This window comes from Crotalus tigris, unplaced genomic scaffold, assembly GCF_016545835.1.
Source record: "Crotalus tigris isolate CLP2741 ecotype Arizona unplaced genomic scaffold, ASM1654583v1 scf7180000018549.3470463, whole genome shotgun sequence".
Taxonomy (NCBI): domain Eukaryota; kingdom Metazoa; phylum Chordata; class Lepidosauria; order Squamata; family Viperidae; genus Crotalus; species Crotalus tigris.
Genome location: NW_024097072.1, coordinates 1861982 through 1881868, shown reverse-complemented (window position 1 = coordinate 1881868; position 19887 = coordinate 1861982). Strand labels below are relative to the sequence as shown.

Genomic DNA, 19887 nt, shown 5'->3' with positions numbered 1-19887 from the left:
AGGATGAGGGGCATAATTTATTTGCAGGTTTACACTTTTCATTTACCTGGCAAACAGTGTCTCTCTTATTAGTCCCTGAACCTCTTCTTGACAAACTTGAATCCACAGACTGGACGTCAGAAGCATCAGCATCTGCGGTGGCCGATGGGCTATCTGACTGCTTTCCAAAACTACCCTAAAATAAAGCATGCACAGTTGTTTCCATTTTTTAGAAGAGCTCTAGAAATAAGGATCAGTGTTAAATCCAGTTCATTAAAGAGGAAAAAAAAAAAAAAACCCCAGCTAACTATTTCCATAACTTCTTTGAGCTCTGACTTAGGTCTATTAAAATGCTGTCCTTGGTGTAATCTCATCTACTGTAGGGAGGAAATTTGCAGAAAGATGAATGCATTGCTTGGATGAGAAAACTTAAATTCTGTATAAACAAATATATCTCTTTGCAAAATTCATGCTGCCAGTTTTGGAGTGGGGAGCATCGGGGGAAATATTAACTACAGTGTAATCACCAGGGCCATTTTGCAAAAAAAAGTCTCAAACTGAGGATTTCTTTAAAAAAAAAACAAACCCTATATTTTCTACCCTCTTGAAAAACTATCAAACCAGTGATTTAAATTCAAAGCATTCACTTTCTGTTTGGCCTTCTTTATATGGAGCTCCTCATCACTGTGCGATGGTGGAGGCGCCTGGAAAGTTGATTAGTATCATCATTACAAATGTCTACGGTGAGAAGCGGGGCATTTAATCATAAGATGCCTCTTTCATTTGAAAACAAATACGTGACACTAAAAAGAGAAACAAGTGGCTCAGAATCCTGAAGGCAGAACAGTAGAACACCCCTAAAATGCAGATTCCCTCACTCCAAATCTTCAGCTTTATCATCTAACTCAGTGGTTCTCAACCTGTGGGTCGGGACCCCATTTGGGGTCGAACGACCATTTCACAGGGGTTGCCAAACAACACAGTCCGCCATTTTTTCCCCCTTTTCTTTGGCCACGCCCCTGGCACCCAGTGATGCATAAGTGGTTGGGGGTCATCACAACATGGGGAACTGTATTATGGGGTCGCGGCATTAGAAAGGTTGAGAACCACTGATCTAACTGAAGCCCCTTTCAGAAGAAATCAGAAAATAATATAATGTGCTCGGTTACAGTGACCACCAGGAGGGACCACATAACCGGTTTTGCCTTATTGGGACTCACCAGATGTGGGTAGCTAGATGTTACTGCTAACCTGAAGATAAAATACACTAAGATTTCTCTGATCTGAATCTTTGACTGAATTATATGTAGAACTGTAAACAATGCAGAGAAAAACAATATTTCAGCCCTAACCTAACCACCCCCATCAAGCAAGTGCTAACAGTGATTGGTTAACTGTTCTCCTTCGTTTTCTGGGCCAACTCTTTCCATTTTGTTTGCTTAATGGCCTTAAAAGCTATAATTTTCATGTTTGTTCCCAGCCTTGTCTGCAGCAGCATTTTATGCAATTCTACTTTTTTTCAATATTTTGCTCTTTCAATGTAGAGAAAAGACTAACAATAACACTTGGAATATAGAATTCAATAGATCTTAAGGAAAGAGCAGAAATGGAATCTGTGTAAACAATGTTGATTTAAGTGTAGATAGGATACATCTGTTTATTGTCCAAATGGGGTATTTTTTACATCCTTTACAATTGTGTTTGCAAACAAAATATATTCAAAGAAGATTAGCAGCCACAAACATTTCAGTCCCAAGGTTTTAAACATAAAGCAATCTGTGAAGCTGATTTATCAAAATTATTTGTCAGTTTCAAAGCTGTGGCCGAATAAATGCCAACCATTTACCTGTAAATCATTAAGTCCTCTTGAATCAGAATCGGAGGTATCTCTGTAAGCTGAGTTAGCCAATTCTACATCTGTGGAGGCACGACTTCTTTTCTTTAGAGGTTTACAAGAATCTGAAATCTCACTGGCACCTTAACACAACACACCGGAATTAATTCTAAAAGATCTCTCAAATATGTAAGCTACTGAAAGAGAAATTAAAAACAACGGCAAGAGAACTAGCCAAACTGCATATCTGACTTAAAAGCTTTTTAAATTTACAACTCTTCTACTTTTTTTTGTGTAATGGTAAGCTAATCTACGATTTTAAAAGCAGGGCTTTTCCAGTGCAACAATGCTGTTAACTGTTGGATAGGGGATTCAAGGTACATCTTCTGTTCATTTATACCTTATCTTCCAAATTAAAATCCCCCCAAGGCAGCTCACACTATAAGAACTAAAAGCAATCACACAATTAAAAACACATTGGAATAAACTATTTTAAAAACAGAGTGGAAAGTCAGCATCGGCACAATATTGCTTAATCAAGTCGTTTTTATAGCATTTTTTAAAAGGGTGAAGAGTCAAGCATAGAGTGATTTGTGGTTTGTTTGGATATTTTATTTGGGTATTTTATTTTGATCATACTTTTACCTGTTCAAAAAATGCCATCTCAGAAGCAATTGAACATACATTATCAAATGAACATGAAATCAAACATCCTTCTATACCTAGATCTGAATGGTATTTATTACATTACAGTGCCTTGGAGGAGGCAAACAGAAATGTTTGGAGTCAGTGATGACAGAAATTTGGAGGAAGGAGGTAATAATAATAATAGTAGTAAAGTTGGAAGGGACCTTGGAGGTCATTTAGTCCAACCCCCTGCTCAGGCAGGAAACCCTACACCATTTCAGACAAATGGCTGTCCAGTCTCTTCTTAAAAACTTCCAGTGTTGGAGCATTTACTGCTTCTGGAGGCAGGCTGTTCCACTGATTAATTGTTCTCACTGTCAGGAAGTTTCTCCTTAGTTCTATGTTGCTTCTCTCCTTGATTAGTTTCCACCCGTTGCTTCTTGTCCTGCCTTCAGGTGCTTTGGAAAATAGCTTAATTCCCTCTTCTTTATGGCAGCCCCTGAGATATTGGAATACTGCTATCATGTCCCCCCTTGTCCTTCTCTTCGTTAAACTAGACATACCCAATTCTAGCAACCGTTCCTTATATGTTTAGCCTCCAGTCCCCTAATCATCTTTGTTGCTCTTCTCTGTACTCTTTCTAGAGTCTCAACATCTTTTTTACATCGTGGTGACCAAAACTGGATGCAGTATTCCAAGTGTGGCCTTACCAAGGCATTGTAGAGTGGTATTAATACTTCACGTGATCTTGATTCTATCCCTCTGTTAATGCAGCCTAACACTGTGTTGGCCTTTTTGTGGAAATGAAAGTCTTCTCCTAGCTGTTCCCAACATAGCCTATGCTTGGACAGGAGATATGACAAATGCGGGACACAAAAGAACTACCTGAAGCAGGCCTAAATACTAGCCACCCTAACCCTTCAACCTGAAGCTTGTAGGGGAAGAACAGGCAGAGCCTGGGGAAGGAATAAAGAGCAATCGGCCTAGAGTCATTACTTTCCCGTTAAAAGTCTAGATCCATCCCCTCTTGAATTCTGTTGATATCAGGTGCAAATAACCAGAAGCATTCGTTGAGTTCAAAACAGAGAAGAGTTTATTACTGCTACCTCTATACAAGAATATAGTCAACTAACAATCAATTTTGGTGCTAGATAAGGGTCAAAGGAATTCCTGGATTTGGGTCTTTTGTGACAACGCAATGACTCCAAACCGATGACAAGTTTAACCCTGCCTTCCAGTTCGGCTTGCTCTTCTCCTTTAGTTGACTCTTATCTAGCCCAATTTACTATTGATCTTTAGTTGACTAGGCATGAGCAATAAATCAAATGAACTGGAGCTTAATGTGTGGTCCTGACTCTTCCAGCCTGATAAAGCTCCACACGTTATCATAAATTGCTTAGAACTAGAGTGGGAGAACCCTACGCCTAAAGTCTTTCAGAAGAAATGAAATCTGATATATAACAAATCCACTTGTTCCACACCTAAGGCTAGAATTCACTCTATTAATTATTCTTGCCAGAGATTTAAGAGAGGATGTTTGTGCTTTCATTTTGCGCATTTTCAAGCCTGCTTTGTCAGAAGTTCTGCTTCACTGCCTTTTGACACAACCTGGTTATTGAGGGTTAGCATGACAATAAACTATATTTATTCGGCAGCATACTAAGAATGTTAATTTATAAATCTGTCAGAAAGCTTTAGAGATCGAGAAACGAGATAAACGACAAGAAATAAAAGCCACACTAACCTTTTTGTAATCCAGTCTTCACTGCTGCCTGTGGGGCTGTTTCTACCTGTTTAGACAGGAAAATGAGTGGTTAGTAAAGGAATTTCTTGTTCCCTAGTACAAAGGAGAAAATGTAAATTCAATGCAAGCAGTTAGTATATAAGGAGTCACATTTAAGGGTTTTTTTCCCCCCACCCATACCCCAAATATATATATATATTTCTCTTTTGTGGATTTAATTAAGACTGCCTTCCCTAAACAACAGAAAACTTCAAAAACATTCAATATATTCATGAAGTGACAGGAAGGCTCTATTTTTGTCCAAGATCAATAAAGGGGTTGGGGGAGGGTGAACTACCAAGCTTTGGGCTAGAAGAAGGGGGGGAAAAAATAACGATAGCTGTAAAAGGAGAGAGAAGCAGGACACTCAAATTCCAATTGACATTTAACTTATGGACCCCTTTAAAAGCAAGAGCATCTGAGGACATGGGCTTATCCTCTATATAGAGTGGAATGAGACAGCTCGCCACGGTCAGTTCACTGCGCGCAAACTTACCACAGCCAACTCATTGTGGGACAACTCACCACGGGACAATTTTAACCATTCAATTTATTTAAAATAAATTTTAAAAATTTTTTTTGGATTTCTCTCCTTCGCATTTCATTCTGTCCCTCCTTTCGCGTCCGTTCTTTAACGATTCTGTTCCACCATTTCTTTGATATTAGCGTTAACTCTTGTTCCGCGGCAAGTTGGCCGTGGCGAGTTGTCATAGACCCATATAGAGTTCTGCAAAGGCAGAAGAGGGAAGAGGGCCGGGCAAATGCATGGCAGGCCTCTGTACAGCTGGAAGCACCGCTGACACAGCACATGGGGAGACGGGTGGGTGACCTTGTGAAGTCACTGCAAGGCTTTTTGTATTCTGTGCCTTCGATCCTACACTGAGAGGCGCTTTTCGGCAGGGGAACATCCAAGTTGTGAATTTCACAATGGAAGCAGCTTCTTGGCTAAAGGTCTCGCTTTTTAGGCTAAAAACTGTAATTTGAAAATAAAAAGAAAATAACAGTTTCTCCATAAGGTGATTTACATAGGCAGGTTAAGAAACACATCTCAAAAATATTTATGAAGGATTGTTCTATAATGTTTGAAAAATATTTTATTTCATTGTACAATGGATAAAAACATACAATAGAAGGATTTGTATAGGATACAATTGATAATACAAATATAAAATCTAGACAATCACTTTTTATTTTGCTACCACTCACTTGCAACAGAATTAACATTTGTGTTTCTCAGTTGAAATTAATATTCCAGTTGTCATCTTAAATTGAAAGGACGCAGATTTAATTTGGAAAGTCACTGATGTGAACAAATATGGTTGCTGAATCCTACAATATCAGTATGCCTTTCTGAACATATTCCATATTCAAGCTTACGCAATACAGTGCTTCTCTGATCATTAAGCTTTTCTATATGCTTTTCCTGAAAAACATCAGTACAATATACTATGTTGATTTAATTAGTTACATAGTATAAAGCAAGCAGAGATTACTTGGGGAATGAATTATTTAAAAAGAAAAAAACCTGTGTTGAAATCTTCCTTTAAAATCCTTATTTTGGAAATCTAACTCAGGAAGAGTTTTGCGGGGACAGCAAAGCCAAAGCTTAAAAGCCGGAATAATGAACTGGTATTTTAAACAGAAGGTGTTTAGGTTCATATTAAGTAAAAAAAATAATCATCATCATAATAAAAAAATAAAAATACCATATGTAACATTTATTAGAAGTTGCTGTCTTTTCAAATGATTTGGGCTGTTAGGGAAAGTGTGTTCTATTTTATATTCCAAAATAAATTTCCTTTGAATTTAAAAACCGAGAATACCCAAATGGTTGAGAAAACCCAAAATGTAATAACCTTCTTGAAACATGCATCGTCCACAGACAGCATGAGTGGCACAGTGAAGCAACTTGCACGCCCCTCTTCACTTGCAACTGACTATTTCCAAAAGGAATATACACCCTTCGCGGTCCATACTCAAAAGAGACACCCTGTACATGTTGTTTCTTCTTACAAGAAAAAAAAAGGCAACCCAAAACTATGTTCCATCCTGTTTGCTGTCAGCATGCAGGCTTTTGGCCTTCACTCTTAGAACCACTTTTCAAGAGGGTCTAATCCAGGGGTAGGCAATCTGGGCTTTTTTATGACTCGTGGACTTCAACTCCCAGAATTCCTCAGCCAGCCATGCTGAGGGGAAAGCAAGAGGTTTCCAAGCTGAGCCATGCTGGCTCAGGAATTCTGGGAGTTGAAGTCCATGAGTCATGAAGGGGCCAAAGTTTCCCTCATGCTGGCTGAGGAATTCTGGGAGTTGAAGTCCATGAGTCATAAAAGAGCCAAGGTTGCCTACTTTCTCGGAAAGGGAAAAAGACAACAACCCCCCACCCCACAAGTGCCAGCCTCAATATACTCCAACTGCTATACTAAGATGCAGACAAAGTGGAGCGCAATCCAGAGAACTCACTGAAACATAAAAATCAACACGGCTCGTAACAGAAACGGGTGTCGCATTCATGAGAAGGTCTACTTTCTCAGGTCTCCAAAGCATGAATGATGCTGTCAGTGGAAATCAGTTGACCAGCAGAGTTTATTAAGGGGTTGGATCTCAAGAAGGAGAGTCCCCCCCCCAAAAAAAAAAAAAAAAAAAAAGTTGAAAAAAAAATAATAATAGAGAGGGTAGGTGGGGTTTAAATAAAAAGGCATCAATATAAACGTGAAAACAGGTATGACTACGATATATTTTTAACTCTCTACATGGAGGAAGCCAACCTGCTCCTTTTTGATCTTCTTCTTTGGCACAACCTCAGTGGATTTCTCAGACTCTGAGCGAGTTCGTATTGATCTTCTCTGTTGCTTCTTTTCTACAGAACCTGAGGGAAGAGAATGGTTTCCATTACAGGAGTCTCTCTCTCTCTGTCTCTTTCCTCAATGAGGGATGATGTTCAATAGCAAAGTCCTGATTTCTCTACATTCTTCTTGAGGGCATAGACTTTAATCTGCCAGCTGACGTTCTGGCTGCAGGCAATACATCTCAGTGCTTCAGGCAGAGTCCTGAGTTCGGGAAAAGACCAGCTTTAATACGAAGATAAAGGGGAGTTCTAGAATTCAAATTATTAGGGAGGGGCTAACTTTCCAAACCAACCACCATCAAAGAGGTTAATCTGTTCTTAATTTCATTTGCAAAATAACTGCCTATCCAGGAGGCATAGCTTCGCGCTATCTAAAGAGCCAATTCACTTTCAAAATGTTCTTAAAACACTTCTTAGCACCTTATGTTAAAAAAAAAAAAAAACTTGTGGGAAATAGGAGGACGTGCTATATGGTGATGGACCAACTCCAAGGACAGTCACTGACAATGCTTAATCTCTGGCATCAGAAAAATCAGAGTTCAAACTCCCTAAAAATGTATGCCTCTATGTACTTCAGGCCAAACATCTACTTCACACAACACAGGGTGCAGCTTTCATAGTGAAAATGGAGATCCTACCCTTTAGGGGATTCTTATCGAGAATTTTGTTATCTGCAAATTCTCCTTAAACCTATTCATTAGATAGTGGTCCATTCCATCTATTATGAAGGCAGGGAAAAATAAAAGGCTGGATCCAGGAAGGAAACTGGAAGGTGCTACTTAATGCAGCCATGATTCTTCCTTCTAAAAGAATATGCCTCCTACACCACATTAAATGTGTGGACCACAAGTCGTGAAAACCATACCTTGGAAATTAATTATTTCATTCCAAACACCATGACAATAGAATGTTGTCAGCACTCTTAACCCACTCCTGGTACATCAAAGGTCTCTTCCTCCTACCCTCCAAAAATCAGTCTCACAAAAGAAACACCCAGTTAATTGGGCCTCTCTCTCCTTGCATTACTCAACCATACATGACTAGAAGTAGCTTCAGAATACAGCTGAGTTCCCATGAGCACCTCCTGTTCATTTAAGAAAAGGCTGCCAATTACTAAGCTTCAGATGAGTCTTTCTCATCTAAAAATTCAGATAAAGACTAGATCAGGGATCTTCAAACTTGGCCCTTTTATGACTTGTGGACTTCAACTCCCAGAATTCCTCAGCCCGGCACGCGCGCCTGGCTGAGGAATTCTGGGAGTTGAAGCTGAAATGAACAACCCGATTCTTTAAACTACGGCCACAGCGTAAAGTGGGAAGTCTACTGCACCTTCACTCTGCTATTTATATGAGCAAAGGCCCTACCACAGTTCAGCTGGGCTTCCAATGGGGTCCTCTCAAAAGTCAAATGGCATTCCAGTTAAGCTCAGCTACCAGTATCTACATGGACCACTGTGGAGAATTGGTTGGCCATGGCTTTCCTCAATGTTTCTTAGTCTATCCTTTGACTCTGGGTTCTCTGATGGTCTTCCAGTTCATATCAACCAGCTTAGCCCTCATCGAAGGTCAGTTGAAGCCCTTTCTTTGGTTTTCATCTAATACTTTATCCTTGGAACACATCGGATTCATTTGGCCTTAAAGCAGGAGCCATAAACTTTACTTACTTGCCAACCCAGATGTTTCTGGAGAGGGTGCACTTTGTGAGGAGGCTCTCTCAGTTCGCGGGATGGAGACAGAAGTGACTTTGTCATGCCCTTTGATGATTATCTCTGGTTTGTTTCCTATGCCCTATTACAAATGAAAAGAAGGGGCTTTGAGTATTTCTAAATTAGGGTCTTTGAAAGAAATACATTTTTTCAAATATTTAGCACAGTACACACACACACACACACACACACTGTGCTATATATGTAGGTCTTTGTTCAGAAGCTTCAGAACTGAAGAAGCAAAACTTCTTCAAGGAAAAACAAAAGAAGTCCAGTTGCCTTTCGCAAAAGCACCTTTGGGACAACTATGCCCTGGATGATTGAGAATTCTCCATAAATGTTAAGTGCAAATGGATTTGTGCAGGGATTCAAGCCTGGGCAGACAGTGAATGATGAATGGATGAATTTGTTTTTTTTTTTTGTTGTTTGCTGAAAAGCCGGCAGGGATGGTAGCTAGGATAGCTCCATGAATGTGCATGTATGCAACAGGGATCATCTGAGAAAACGCATGACCTTACAAAACAGCAGAACGGGTGAATTTAAGCATAATGGTTGCGATTCAATATTAAAGAAGCGGATGTCATGTGTCTGACTAATGAAACACTTCAAAGAGTTTTCAGGCATGGTTTAAACTGAAAAAATCTTTATTAGCAGAGACGTGTCAGCACGGCATGATGGATGCCAAGTTCTGAATTTCCCTTCCCTTTGCACATAACATTCCAGGCATTTTCCCTCCCCTATTTTGGGGTCATGATTCACATCTTCCAATTAATTTAGAGGGCAAAGATTCACTTCCAGTTCATTTTCGAGGGCTTTTCCCTCCTCCCTCCTTCCTCTGAATTAACTCTAAAAGTGCCAGACAGTTCAGCATAATTTGTCAAAAGCAAGAATATCCAATATTAGCAGCGTTGACATTGAATCTAAATTTTCCTGCTTTTGCAAATTACTCTTTTGAAATAGGAATGAGTTAACAGATTTGTCAAAGATAGCAGGTAGACAATTCCGCTCTAATTATCACTTTTTTTTTTAGTGAATAGCTGTCCACACATATTTACTCAAAGGAAGAGAATTATGGTATCTGAAAAAAACAAACAATTAAATAGGGTGCAGGGACATCTCTGGATGCTATCTAATACCTGAACACTGACCAATTTCACACAACGTATTACTCCCGGAAGCAAGTGCCCTGAAAATAGGACTACTGAACCTTATTCTTGACATTTGAAGGTCAAAGTAATTCACACCAATATTTTATACTGCCTGCAATCTGAAAGTACCTAAGGAAGCTGTCAACCTCACAGTAAATTCTTCTGAACTCCATGGGACTTACTTCCAAGTAGTTCTGAGGACGACTGCAATTTAAAATCTTTAATACTGGTTTGCACAAATATTCCTTAAGAGAGATGCGTGTTTCTTTACCTTTGCAGAGTAAACAAACTGATCAATGAATTTTCCATTCCCAGCTGCATTCTGAAGAGCAAACACTTGTTCAATTTTAACAACTGGAGACATATTACATTTCTGAAGGTCCAGCGTTCCCTTGTGCATGGTTATTGACGCTGGGAGGGATTTTCTGGCGGCAGCAGTTTTCCACTGGATTTTCACCGGAGGGGCTTCTTCATCTGGACTGGACTGTCTCCTCTGACTATACCTCCGGACCTCCGTTTTGGGTGGGGAAGGTGCGGCCAAAATGTCATCGGTCTGTTCTGCCGGAGAGTTTGGCGATGATTTAATTTTGCGGTTCTTTTTCGCCTCAATCTTAGGCATGACAGTCCGTTTGGCTTTTGATGATGCCTCCTCTGGCTCTTTATCTACGTAGATGAAGGTGTACTGCTCTATCCTCTCTTCCAGACTCATTTTTAGCGCTGTCTCAGCATGGGCAATGCCAATATCCCACTGGGCGCGTTCTCTCTGCGGCCTGGGTTTGCGAATCTTAGGAGAGAAAAAAAGATGTTGCATGAATGAAGCCCCTCTTATAAAATGTGCCCAAATGAAAACAGGTTTGGCTTCAGCTGCCATGTCAAAGTATTTCCAAAGAGACAGCTGTGTCAGTGTTACTAATGAGTTAGTAATCTATCAGCTTAAAGCAGCTTATTTCAGGCATCCCTCTCTTCTTAATATCTGACTTATGGTACAGATTCTGAAGTTCTCCTGACTATCAACACAGTCAGACTACTTCATGGAGGAGGAAAAAAAACAACACCACCACAAGACGTTAACAAATAAGGTCAGCAGAGTTCAAAATGTTTTGCAAGCTAATACTAGTTGGCATACAGTGTTAAGTTTGTTGTGCTTCCTTACGTTACTTGGCAACTCAAATAATCTGAATAATTACACAATCCATCTTTGATGACAATAACTACAGTAGACTTGCATAACTACAGAGGAACATTATTTAAGGGAAGTATAATCAGCAAGGTTGATGAATAAGTAAGCAGCCTCAATTTTCAAACCACTTTTTCTGTGCCTTCAGCATTTTCCTCCATGCTATTGAACAAGACATGTTGTATTTTTAAAATATTAAGCCTATCAAACTCTTACGATAATTTTCCCATTGAGGATATATGCCATCATTGTTCAATAGTTGGCTTTCAAATTAGAGCAGCGTGATTCTACACGTTCTACAGAAGCTACCAGCTGCTCACTTCTGTTCCAGATTCAAATATGTTCTTTTCAACAAGCTCATAATCAAAGACGAAGGATCAGGCAGTTGTACATCTAGCATTCTACATCACACATATACATCTTCCAACATCAGGAAAAGTGGACTTTGGCAACATAAATGTTCACAGATCTGCCTAAACCTCATTGGTGGCCTTTATCACTTTTGATGGCTAAAGTCCACATTTTAACTATGAATTGAGTAAAGGCTTCTCCCAGCCCTGAATCTTGCTGTGTTTAAAGCCAATAGATGATATATTTTTCGGCACCAGCCATCATGTTATACGTTTATATCGTATCATCCCTCACCTGTCTCTGCTGTGAGAAGCCAAACTGCAATCATCATTCATCACATTTCTATTTCTACAACATTTCTGACATGCCACAGCCAGGATTTTATCAACTATTCCATGCATGGTTTTAGTACAGATTTATCTAGAGGTGTTACTACACTGGTAGCCCAAGCAACATATTAATAATACATACTTATATGTTACTGTTCTTATTGATAGCATCCTAGCTTAGTTGCAGGATCGATCTGCTTTGTACTGTGCTTCTTCAATGCACATAGCAACAGGGTGACTCTGCTCAGAGGCATATGTAAGTAGCTATGTAAGCTGAGAAAAAGCAAGCAAACAAATGCTATCAAGAAGTTTTATTTTTCAGCTGCTCATCACAATGGAAACACTGATTGGGGCTGAGAGGGAAAGACTGTCACAGGGCCACCCAGCCAGTTTCTATGCCTACTGGAGGACAAGATGTTGGGTTTGCTCACTTATCTAGTTCTTTAACCACTAGATCACACTGGCTTTCACACACTTACATAAAGATTTAAATGATTACTTCTTTATCAATTTTTTGCTACTTTAGCCTAAACACATTCCTGAAAAATTAATATTAAACAAAACAGCAAACATTGTAGCTTCTTTGTATCTCCCAGATGAGCGGAAAAAGCAAAACACAAATGTAAAGTCAATAATTACTGTTTATCTGCAACTTTTCTTACAGATTAGATCCCAACTTAGCTAGAAGGATGCTTTAGCCCTTAAGGGACGCCATGGTAAGAAGGCGTAAAACATCTTAGCTTTTCCTTCTATCACATATTTCAAGGTTTCATATATTTTCGGTTTTTCAGTTAAAACTCTCAAAATAATAATACAGATTAATTTTATGAGGCTCCTGTGTTTTGCCCATGATGCTGATGCAGAAAATGATACGTTCATGAAGAAATGTTGCATAGCTAGAGCCACATTATCACACTAGGTCCTTGGGGGGTTTTTTTGCCTTAAGGGAGAGGTCCCCAACCTTTTGAGCACTGGTTCCGTAGAAAGAGACTTTTCTGCGGACCGGAGGGGGCGTGGTTTTATGTACTGCCTTCATCCTGCGGATGGGGCTTTGCTTGTTTGCGTGGACCGGTCTCAGGCATGCCACGGCCCGGTGCCAGTCTGCAGACCAGGGGTTGGGGACCCCTGCCTTAAGGGCTGATGGCATTATCTGTCTTTCCTGAGAGTGCCAATCCAAACAGTAATTTGCTACCTTGACAGGCAAGTTTCTACAGAAATAAACAAACCCACCTATAACACTTTGAGTTATAACCTGTATGTTTATTATGATTTTATACCTATATACATGTATATGTATAAAATTATAATAAAATCACAATAAAAATACAGGTCATAAATCAAAGAGAGATAACTGGGTTTGTTTAACCATGTTATACATGGTTTGATTTGATGTTGTAAGCTACCCACAATCGCCTTGCAGCGAGATGGGTGGCAAACAAAAGTAATAATAAATACATTTTAAAAAATATCTGGTTCTATACGAACCGTTGTTCTCTTACTCGCTGCTAAAATAAGCGATCATTTCAGGCTGTACATACCTTTTGTTTCTCAGACTCTGCCACCAGCTGATCATACTGTTTACGTCCGTTATATTCTCGTACCCGCTTTTCATGTACCCAGGCCCTTTCAGGCTGGTTGCTAAAGAATTGAACATGATATTCTCGTGCACCTGGAAAGAAAGAGAGAGGAAAAAAAAATAAAACATTTGGCTAAGAAATTCCACCACTCACATTTTTCATTCGGGGAAGTATACTCTCACACCTGCCTGAAGTACACAGGCAAATTGAAAACATTCCCCGTTAACAAAAAAGAAAAAAAAAGAAAAAAGAAAAAAAAGAGCAAAAATATTAACCATCAACTTCAAACATGACCTTTAAAACTTCATTAGGTATAATTATGCAGATATATGCTGGCGTATACATATGAAAAAAGAATGTAAGGGGCCCCAAAGACTGTCATCTCTTTGTTTTAATTTAATCAGATTCTTGATCTAATCTGCTCAGTTTGAATTGTGAGATAGTAATAACAGAATAATCAATCGAGTCTGCTATTCAGAAAGTTTCTGAAATCACAGCTCAGACATTTTTCTTTACTGACCTCTCGTATTAATTTTAGTATGAACTTCGAGTTGAGGATCTCTTGAAACCATACAGGGCCACCAAGGATATGTCCCCACTTTGGACCAGACAAGATCTCCCACCTCAAACTTGCTATCACTCGCCTCTTGTGTGGAAACTGAAGACGTAGCCTGCTGCGCCTATAAGAGAATTACCCCCAAAAAAATTAAAAAAAAAAATTACATCACACAAAAGTGAAGAGATGTTATTACAGATGAGATATTCTGATGCAGAGCATTATGTGATATAGGTTATTGAATGTATCGATGAACGCATAGATGAATTAGTCCACATCCTGCACAACATTGTATTATACAAAAATAGATGACCTCTTTGTCTCTGGTAATCTCTTACTTGTCCTCCATCTGCCAAGGCAGTTAGGATGCTTTTTACAAGAGTCTCTTCCTAAATATTTTGGTCCGAGAGGCTCCTGATAATTCTGATAATAAAGTTCTTTGTCTTGAGGAGCAGCTGTTTTAATACCATCTACAATTAAAAACGCAGAGTACTAACCGGGGTGTCATCCAATGCTGCCATTTCTTCTCTTGGTTTTTCAGACTGGGTGCTAAGCCTTTCATTTGGTCGCTGTAAGTTAAAACAAAAAAAAGTAAAAAAGTAAAATAACGAATGAAAAAAATGAGTCATTATCAATGCAGGGATAAATGATTACCGAAGAAAATATTCCCAGGCACAGTGGTAAGCCTCCTGGTCTATTTTAAAGCTCCATTAATACTGCGTTTCTGCTAATGTTTTGGAGGTTTACAACAAGGCAGAGGTCAAAGTAGTATGGAAAAAGGAAGGCTAGAGCATCAATAAGTACATATAATTTTTTTCTGGTTATAAAACACTTTATATTTACATTTAAAGCTATATTGTAACAATATTATTTTATATTGTTATAAAAGAAAATTAGAACCAACAGGACCAAAAAGGCTGATCTAGGATGATTAGAATAACTTTGGATCCACTTAAACCATTTAGGTTTTAAGATAGTGGTTCTCAACCTTTTTAATGCCGCGACCCCCAACCGGTCGTAAGTCGAGGACTGCTCAACCGGTCGTAAGTCGAGGACTACTCAACTGGTGTAGCACCGTTTGCAGAATGGGACTTTTGGCGGGCTCAGCAGGGCAGAGACAGCCTGGACAATTCCTATTGGCTTTTGAAAGCCAATAGAATTAGAGTCTATTCAAGAGAGTCTATTCTATTGGCTTTCAAAAGCCAATAGAATAAAAGGGAGTAGCACAGCTAAGGAAAAGGGGGAAAAAATGGCGGACTGCGTTGTTTGGCGACCCCCGTGAAATGGTTCTTCAACCCCAATTGGGGTCCCGACCCACAGGTTGAGAACCACTGTTTTTAAGTACCACCAAAACATCTCACTGCAATGGGCATGTGTTTATTAATAAATGGACAAATCTAGACTTTAACAAAAAGGATATTCTGAGGGAATCATCATATTTCTGAAATAGTTTTTCAATTTCAGCAGCATTTAACATTGCTGCACAGGTTAGTCACTGCTGTCTTCCAGAATTAATCAAAAGTATACTTTGAAATTTTCTGAGAACTTGTTACTATTAATGCAGGAGTCCTCTTGCAGTATCTTTCCTTCCCAATATGATAGGCAAGCTGATTCATGTCTTCAACCTTTTCTTCCCAATAAAGAAACAGAATACACAACCCAGTGAATTACAACCTTCCTCGCTGATTCTAAACATATGAGCAGAATCCAGGCAGACAGCCAACTGTGACTGAATTAGAACAGGACCATTTTAAGATGTTTATTGAATTTGTAGTATAGAATGAAAGCAGAAATAGATGAGAATTATTTAACTGTAACGCCAAAGGAGGATATAAATTTAGAACCTATGAATAAGTAATTTAAACTTACAAATCATTCTGGGGACTGCAAAGCACTTGGCCAGCTTTTAAATTTATTTCATTTATGGACAGATATTTTGTGGAAATGTCCTGTCAGAGCTGTTCCACAGCAGGCCAGTTTTATTCAGGGGCATCGTTTTTACTTTCTCCCATTTACTGGAGAAGCTGAGTCACCCATATCATACATTCATTTTGAGAAGATTATCACCATCACAGGATTGTCCAAATGTGCCTTCTCAATGTCTTCTTCATTAGCCCTATAAAATAGGTCACAGTTACGATCTTCACAGAGCTACTGCTGAGACAACAGCAGTTTGCCAAGGCTATCCTTTGAAAGTCATCTAATGACTTATCAAAGTGACAAGGGCACTCAAAAAAGTGACTTGCAATAGGTCAGTGACGGCGAACCTTTTAGAGACTGAAACCGAGACTAGAACCCAAAACCTGTTTATGTATCATCGGGTGCCGGAAGGGCGTGGCCCACTGGGTGGATGTGGCCCATTGAGTGGGCGTGGCTGCGGTGATAACGGCAGACTAGGTGGGACTAAAAAGTTCAATCAATCAATTCCAACTTTGCGAGATCTTTTTTTTTTTCCATGAGAAGTTGAAACTGATTGATTGAACCTTTTTTTTTTTGGTACATGGCAGCGGAGGCCTAAAGCAAAAAGGTTTTATAAAACCCAGCTGAAGGCCTAGGACTGGGGCGACAATGCGTGGCCACAGAGAGAGCTCTGCGTGCCACCTGTGGCACACGTGCCATAGGTTCACCACCACGGCAATAGGTCTTTGCCCTTACAAATGTCACAACATCCCCAGGGTCATGTGATCAAAATTCAGGCACCTGGCAACTGGCGTGTACTTACAACGCGGCTCCAGTGTCCTGGATCATCGGATCTCCATTTGCAACCTTCTGAATTGACTTCTAACAAGCAACGTGAAAAGGGGCAGTCTGATTCGTGTTAACGACCAAGTCATTCACTTAATCACAGTGATTCACTTAACAACTATTACAAAAAGGTTATAAAATCGGGCCCCCCTCACTTAAAAAAAATCACCTTGCTTAGGAACAGAGATTGCAGGGCTAATTGCAGTCATAACTCAAGGACTACACGTATTGTCGCTTGAGCTGAAATACGAACTAGGTAGGTATTTCGTGACAATAATTCCTTTTTAAAAAATATTTTTAATGTTTTAAGTAAGGTACTTACAAAGGCTTTTTACCGATCTGTTTTTCTTTTGTTAAATTGTAATGATGGATGAAGAGGTGTCTTCCTCCCCAGTTGCCTCGAATTTGCTTTTCGGAAATGAGTTTTGTTTCTCTACGCTGTGTTTTTCACAGAATCTTTAGAAGCGAGCATGTACGAAGGGAAGGAATTTCCTAATTCAAGTTCCTTGCTAGAAACGAAACCCTGGTTAGGTTCTCCTTTTCTTCTTGCTATAAGCCTGTTAAAACAGCCAGTAAGCTACGTCTCCATTTTGTTTATGAAATTGTAAAGGCCAAAACTAGGACTTCTTCCCTGTTTAATAAATTACACGAGTTTATTAAAACATTGCCTTATAAGCCAGTTACAACACTGGTTTGCCACGGGCTTAGTTGAAACATAGCAAGGTAGTAGAGAATACTGACAATATTGCCCTTGCCCTGTTTTGTTCTAAAAGTGATTTTTATGGAGAAATCTCTAATTTAATGTAACTATTTAGATACAATATATACTCAACGTCTGACATGTGACAAAGCAAAGAAATGTTGGAGTAGGAGTCACATCTTAATACAGAAGATTCTCAAAGTGAATATAAAGTTGAAACAGAAGCGTTTCTTTTGGGTTTAATCGAAAAAGACTTGGGAAAAAAAGTTGAAACTTTGATGGTATATATGCTGACGGCAGCAAGATTACTTTATGCATAAAAATTCAATGGTGAAAAAAGCAAGGTTCTACATTTAGGCAAGAAAAACCAAATGCACAAGTACAGCATAGGTGGCACCATGCTCAATAGTAGTAACTGTGAGAGGGACCTCGGAGTCCTAGTAGACAATCACCTAAATATGAGCCAGCAGTGTGCTGCAGCAGCCAAAAAGGCCAACACAGTGCTAGGCTGCATTAACAGAGGGATAGAATCAAGATCACGTGAAGTATTAATACCACTCTTCAATGCCTTGGTAAGGCCACACTTGGAATACTGCATCCAGTTTTGGTCACCACGATGTAAAAAAGATGTTGAGACTCTAGAAAGAGTACAGAGAAGAGCAACAAAGATGATTAGGGGACTGGAGGCTAAAACATATAAGGAACGGTTGCGAGAATTGGGTATGTCTAGTTTAACGAAGAGAAGGACAAGGGGGGACATGATAGCAGTATTCCAATATCTCAGAGGCTGCCATAAAGAAGAGGGAATTAAGCTATTTTCCAAAGCACCTGAAGGCAGGACAAGAAGCAACGGGTGGAAACTAATCAAGGAGAGAAGCAACCTAGAACTAAGGAGAAACTTCCTGACAGTGAGAACAATTAATCAGTGGAACAGCTGCCTCCAGAAGCAGTAAATGCTCCAACACTGGAAGTTTTTAAGAAGAGACTGGACAGCCATTTGTCCGAAATGGTGTAGGGTTTCCTGCCTGAGCAGGGGGTTGGAGTAGATGACCTCCAAGGTCCCTTCCAACTTTACTACTACTACTACTACTACTACTACTACTACTACTACTATTATTATTATTAATTATTATTATTAAAAATGGAAGGACGCTTCGATTTCCACGATGGACAAATGGCTGCAGAAGTTGACGGGGTTAGCAGAGGGTGGACCGGACTGGATGGTGGCTTAGTGGGTGGGGTTAGGTCTGGTGTGGGTGTGGCAGGCACGCAGTCTATGTAAGGCACTGGGAGCAATCCACTCCCAGTGCTGACTTTGTTCCTATACGGAGTGAATTAAACTACCGTTGTCTCTTGTTCCTGCTTGCCAGCTATTTTGTGGAGCACCAGGATAGGACGACCTGACAGCTAGTCTATACTATTACGTAAAAGTAAAAAGTTGAGATTTGATGTTATTATTTTATTCTACTACACCAAAGGGAATGGAAAGTCAATGCCTTTTCTTTCCTTCCTCCTTTTTCCTACACTTTCCCCTTCCTTATCTTTCCTATTTTCTTTTGTATTTTTGTATCTTATAGTATCAGTACTTAAATATATATATCAGTGGATCAGCGAAAGCTAAGTTTGTTTTAGTATTGTAAATAGTTGCTTTTATTATTTTAAATCTTTTAACAATAAATAGCTGATTTATATTTCTCACGGAGTTCAAAGATTGTATATTATTGAATATATATTTATGTATATGTATATATACATATACATATACACACACATATATATGTATATGTATCAATATAATAAAAACATCTATCATTCTTAAGAGTGTTCTTTCAACACTAACAATCAAATGAAATTACTTTGCAAATGAAGTGAACATTTAATTTGGGAGATGGCATGGGGCCGAGAAGGAGTTTGGCTGTTCAGTCATATAGCATTATTTGTAAAGGCTGTTTTTTAATAACTTAACTACATTAAAAAAAATGTTGGCTGGCCACCAACATTATGCCACATTTCCGCATAGTTTAACAGCACCTTCGAAGACTTTTTACAGTGTATCCTATCACAGCAGGAAATAAAACTTTCAGCTAGTTTATGGAAACCTGGACCAGCATTTTTTGCAGAAACAAAGCAAACGTTTGTGCATCATATAGAGTACCGTGAACAACTGACTGAAAGGGTGACGTCACAACTTTGTGTGTCAAAAGTAAAGGGCTAAAGACAGAACTATGAGACCAATTCCACAAAACAAGGAGTTTAGTCAATGGAATCATAACAAAATGAAAGGAAGCCAAAATATGATCTGTATGTACATGCAATGACACAATCAGACAAACCAATATGGTCGGGTGGTTAAGGTGCTGGTCTAGAAACCAGGAGATGGGAGTTCCAGACCTGCCTTAGACATGAAAACAGGCTGAGTGACTTTGACCAGTCACTCTTTCTCAGCCCAACCCACCTCACAGGGCCGTAGCTGTGGGGGAAATAGGAGAGAAGAGTATAGTATATATGCTGCCTTGAGCTACTTATAAATA

At 39.3% G+C, this 19887-nt stretch overlaps 1 protein-coding gene across 4 annotated transcripts in view; it reads right to left on the bottom strand.

Annotated features, from left to right (window-relative positions):
* The window catches only part of NSD3 (nuclear receptor binding SET domain protein 3), a 78939-nt gene that overhangs the window by 32460 nt on the left and 26592 nt on the right, over window positions 1-19887 (bottom strand). For all 4 annotated transcript variants that reach the window (XR_005557990.1, XM_039354255.1, XM_039354254.1 and 1 more), the window contains 9 exons: window positions 14409-14480; window positions 13876-14035; window positions 13317-13447; window positions 10193-10705; window positions 8732-8855; window positions 6989-7089; window positions 4185-4230; window positions 1826-1956; window positions 47-175 (listed from right to left, as the gene is read on the bottom strand). Coding sequence is in view for 3 of the 4 variants with exons in the window: in XM_039354255.1 (XP_039210189.1) it covers window positions 47-175; window positions 1826-1956; window positions 4185-4230; window positions 6989-7089; window positions 8732-8855; window positions 10193-10705; window positions 13317-13447; window positions 13876-14035; window positions 14409-14480 (1407 nt within the window). In the remaining variant the exon portion in view is untranslated. The remainder of the gene's footprint in view (window positions 1-46; window positions 176-1825; window positions 1957-4184; window positions 4231-6988; window positions 7090-8731; window positions 8856-10192; window positions 10706-13316; window positions 13448-13875; window positions 14036-14408; window positions 14481-19887) is intronic.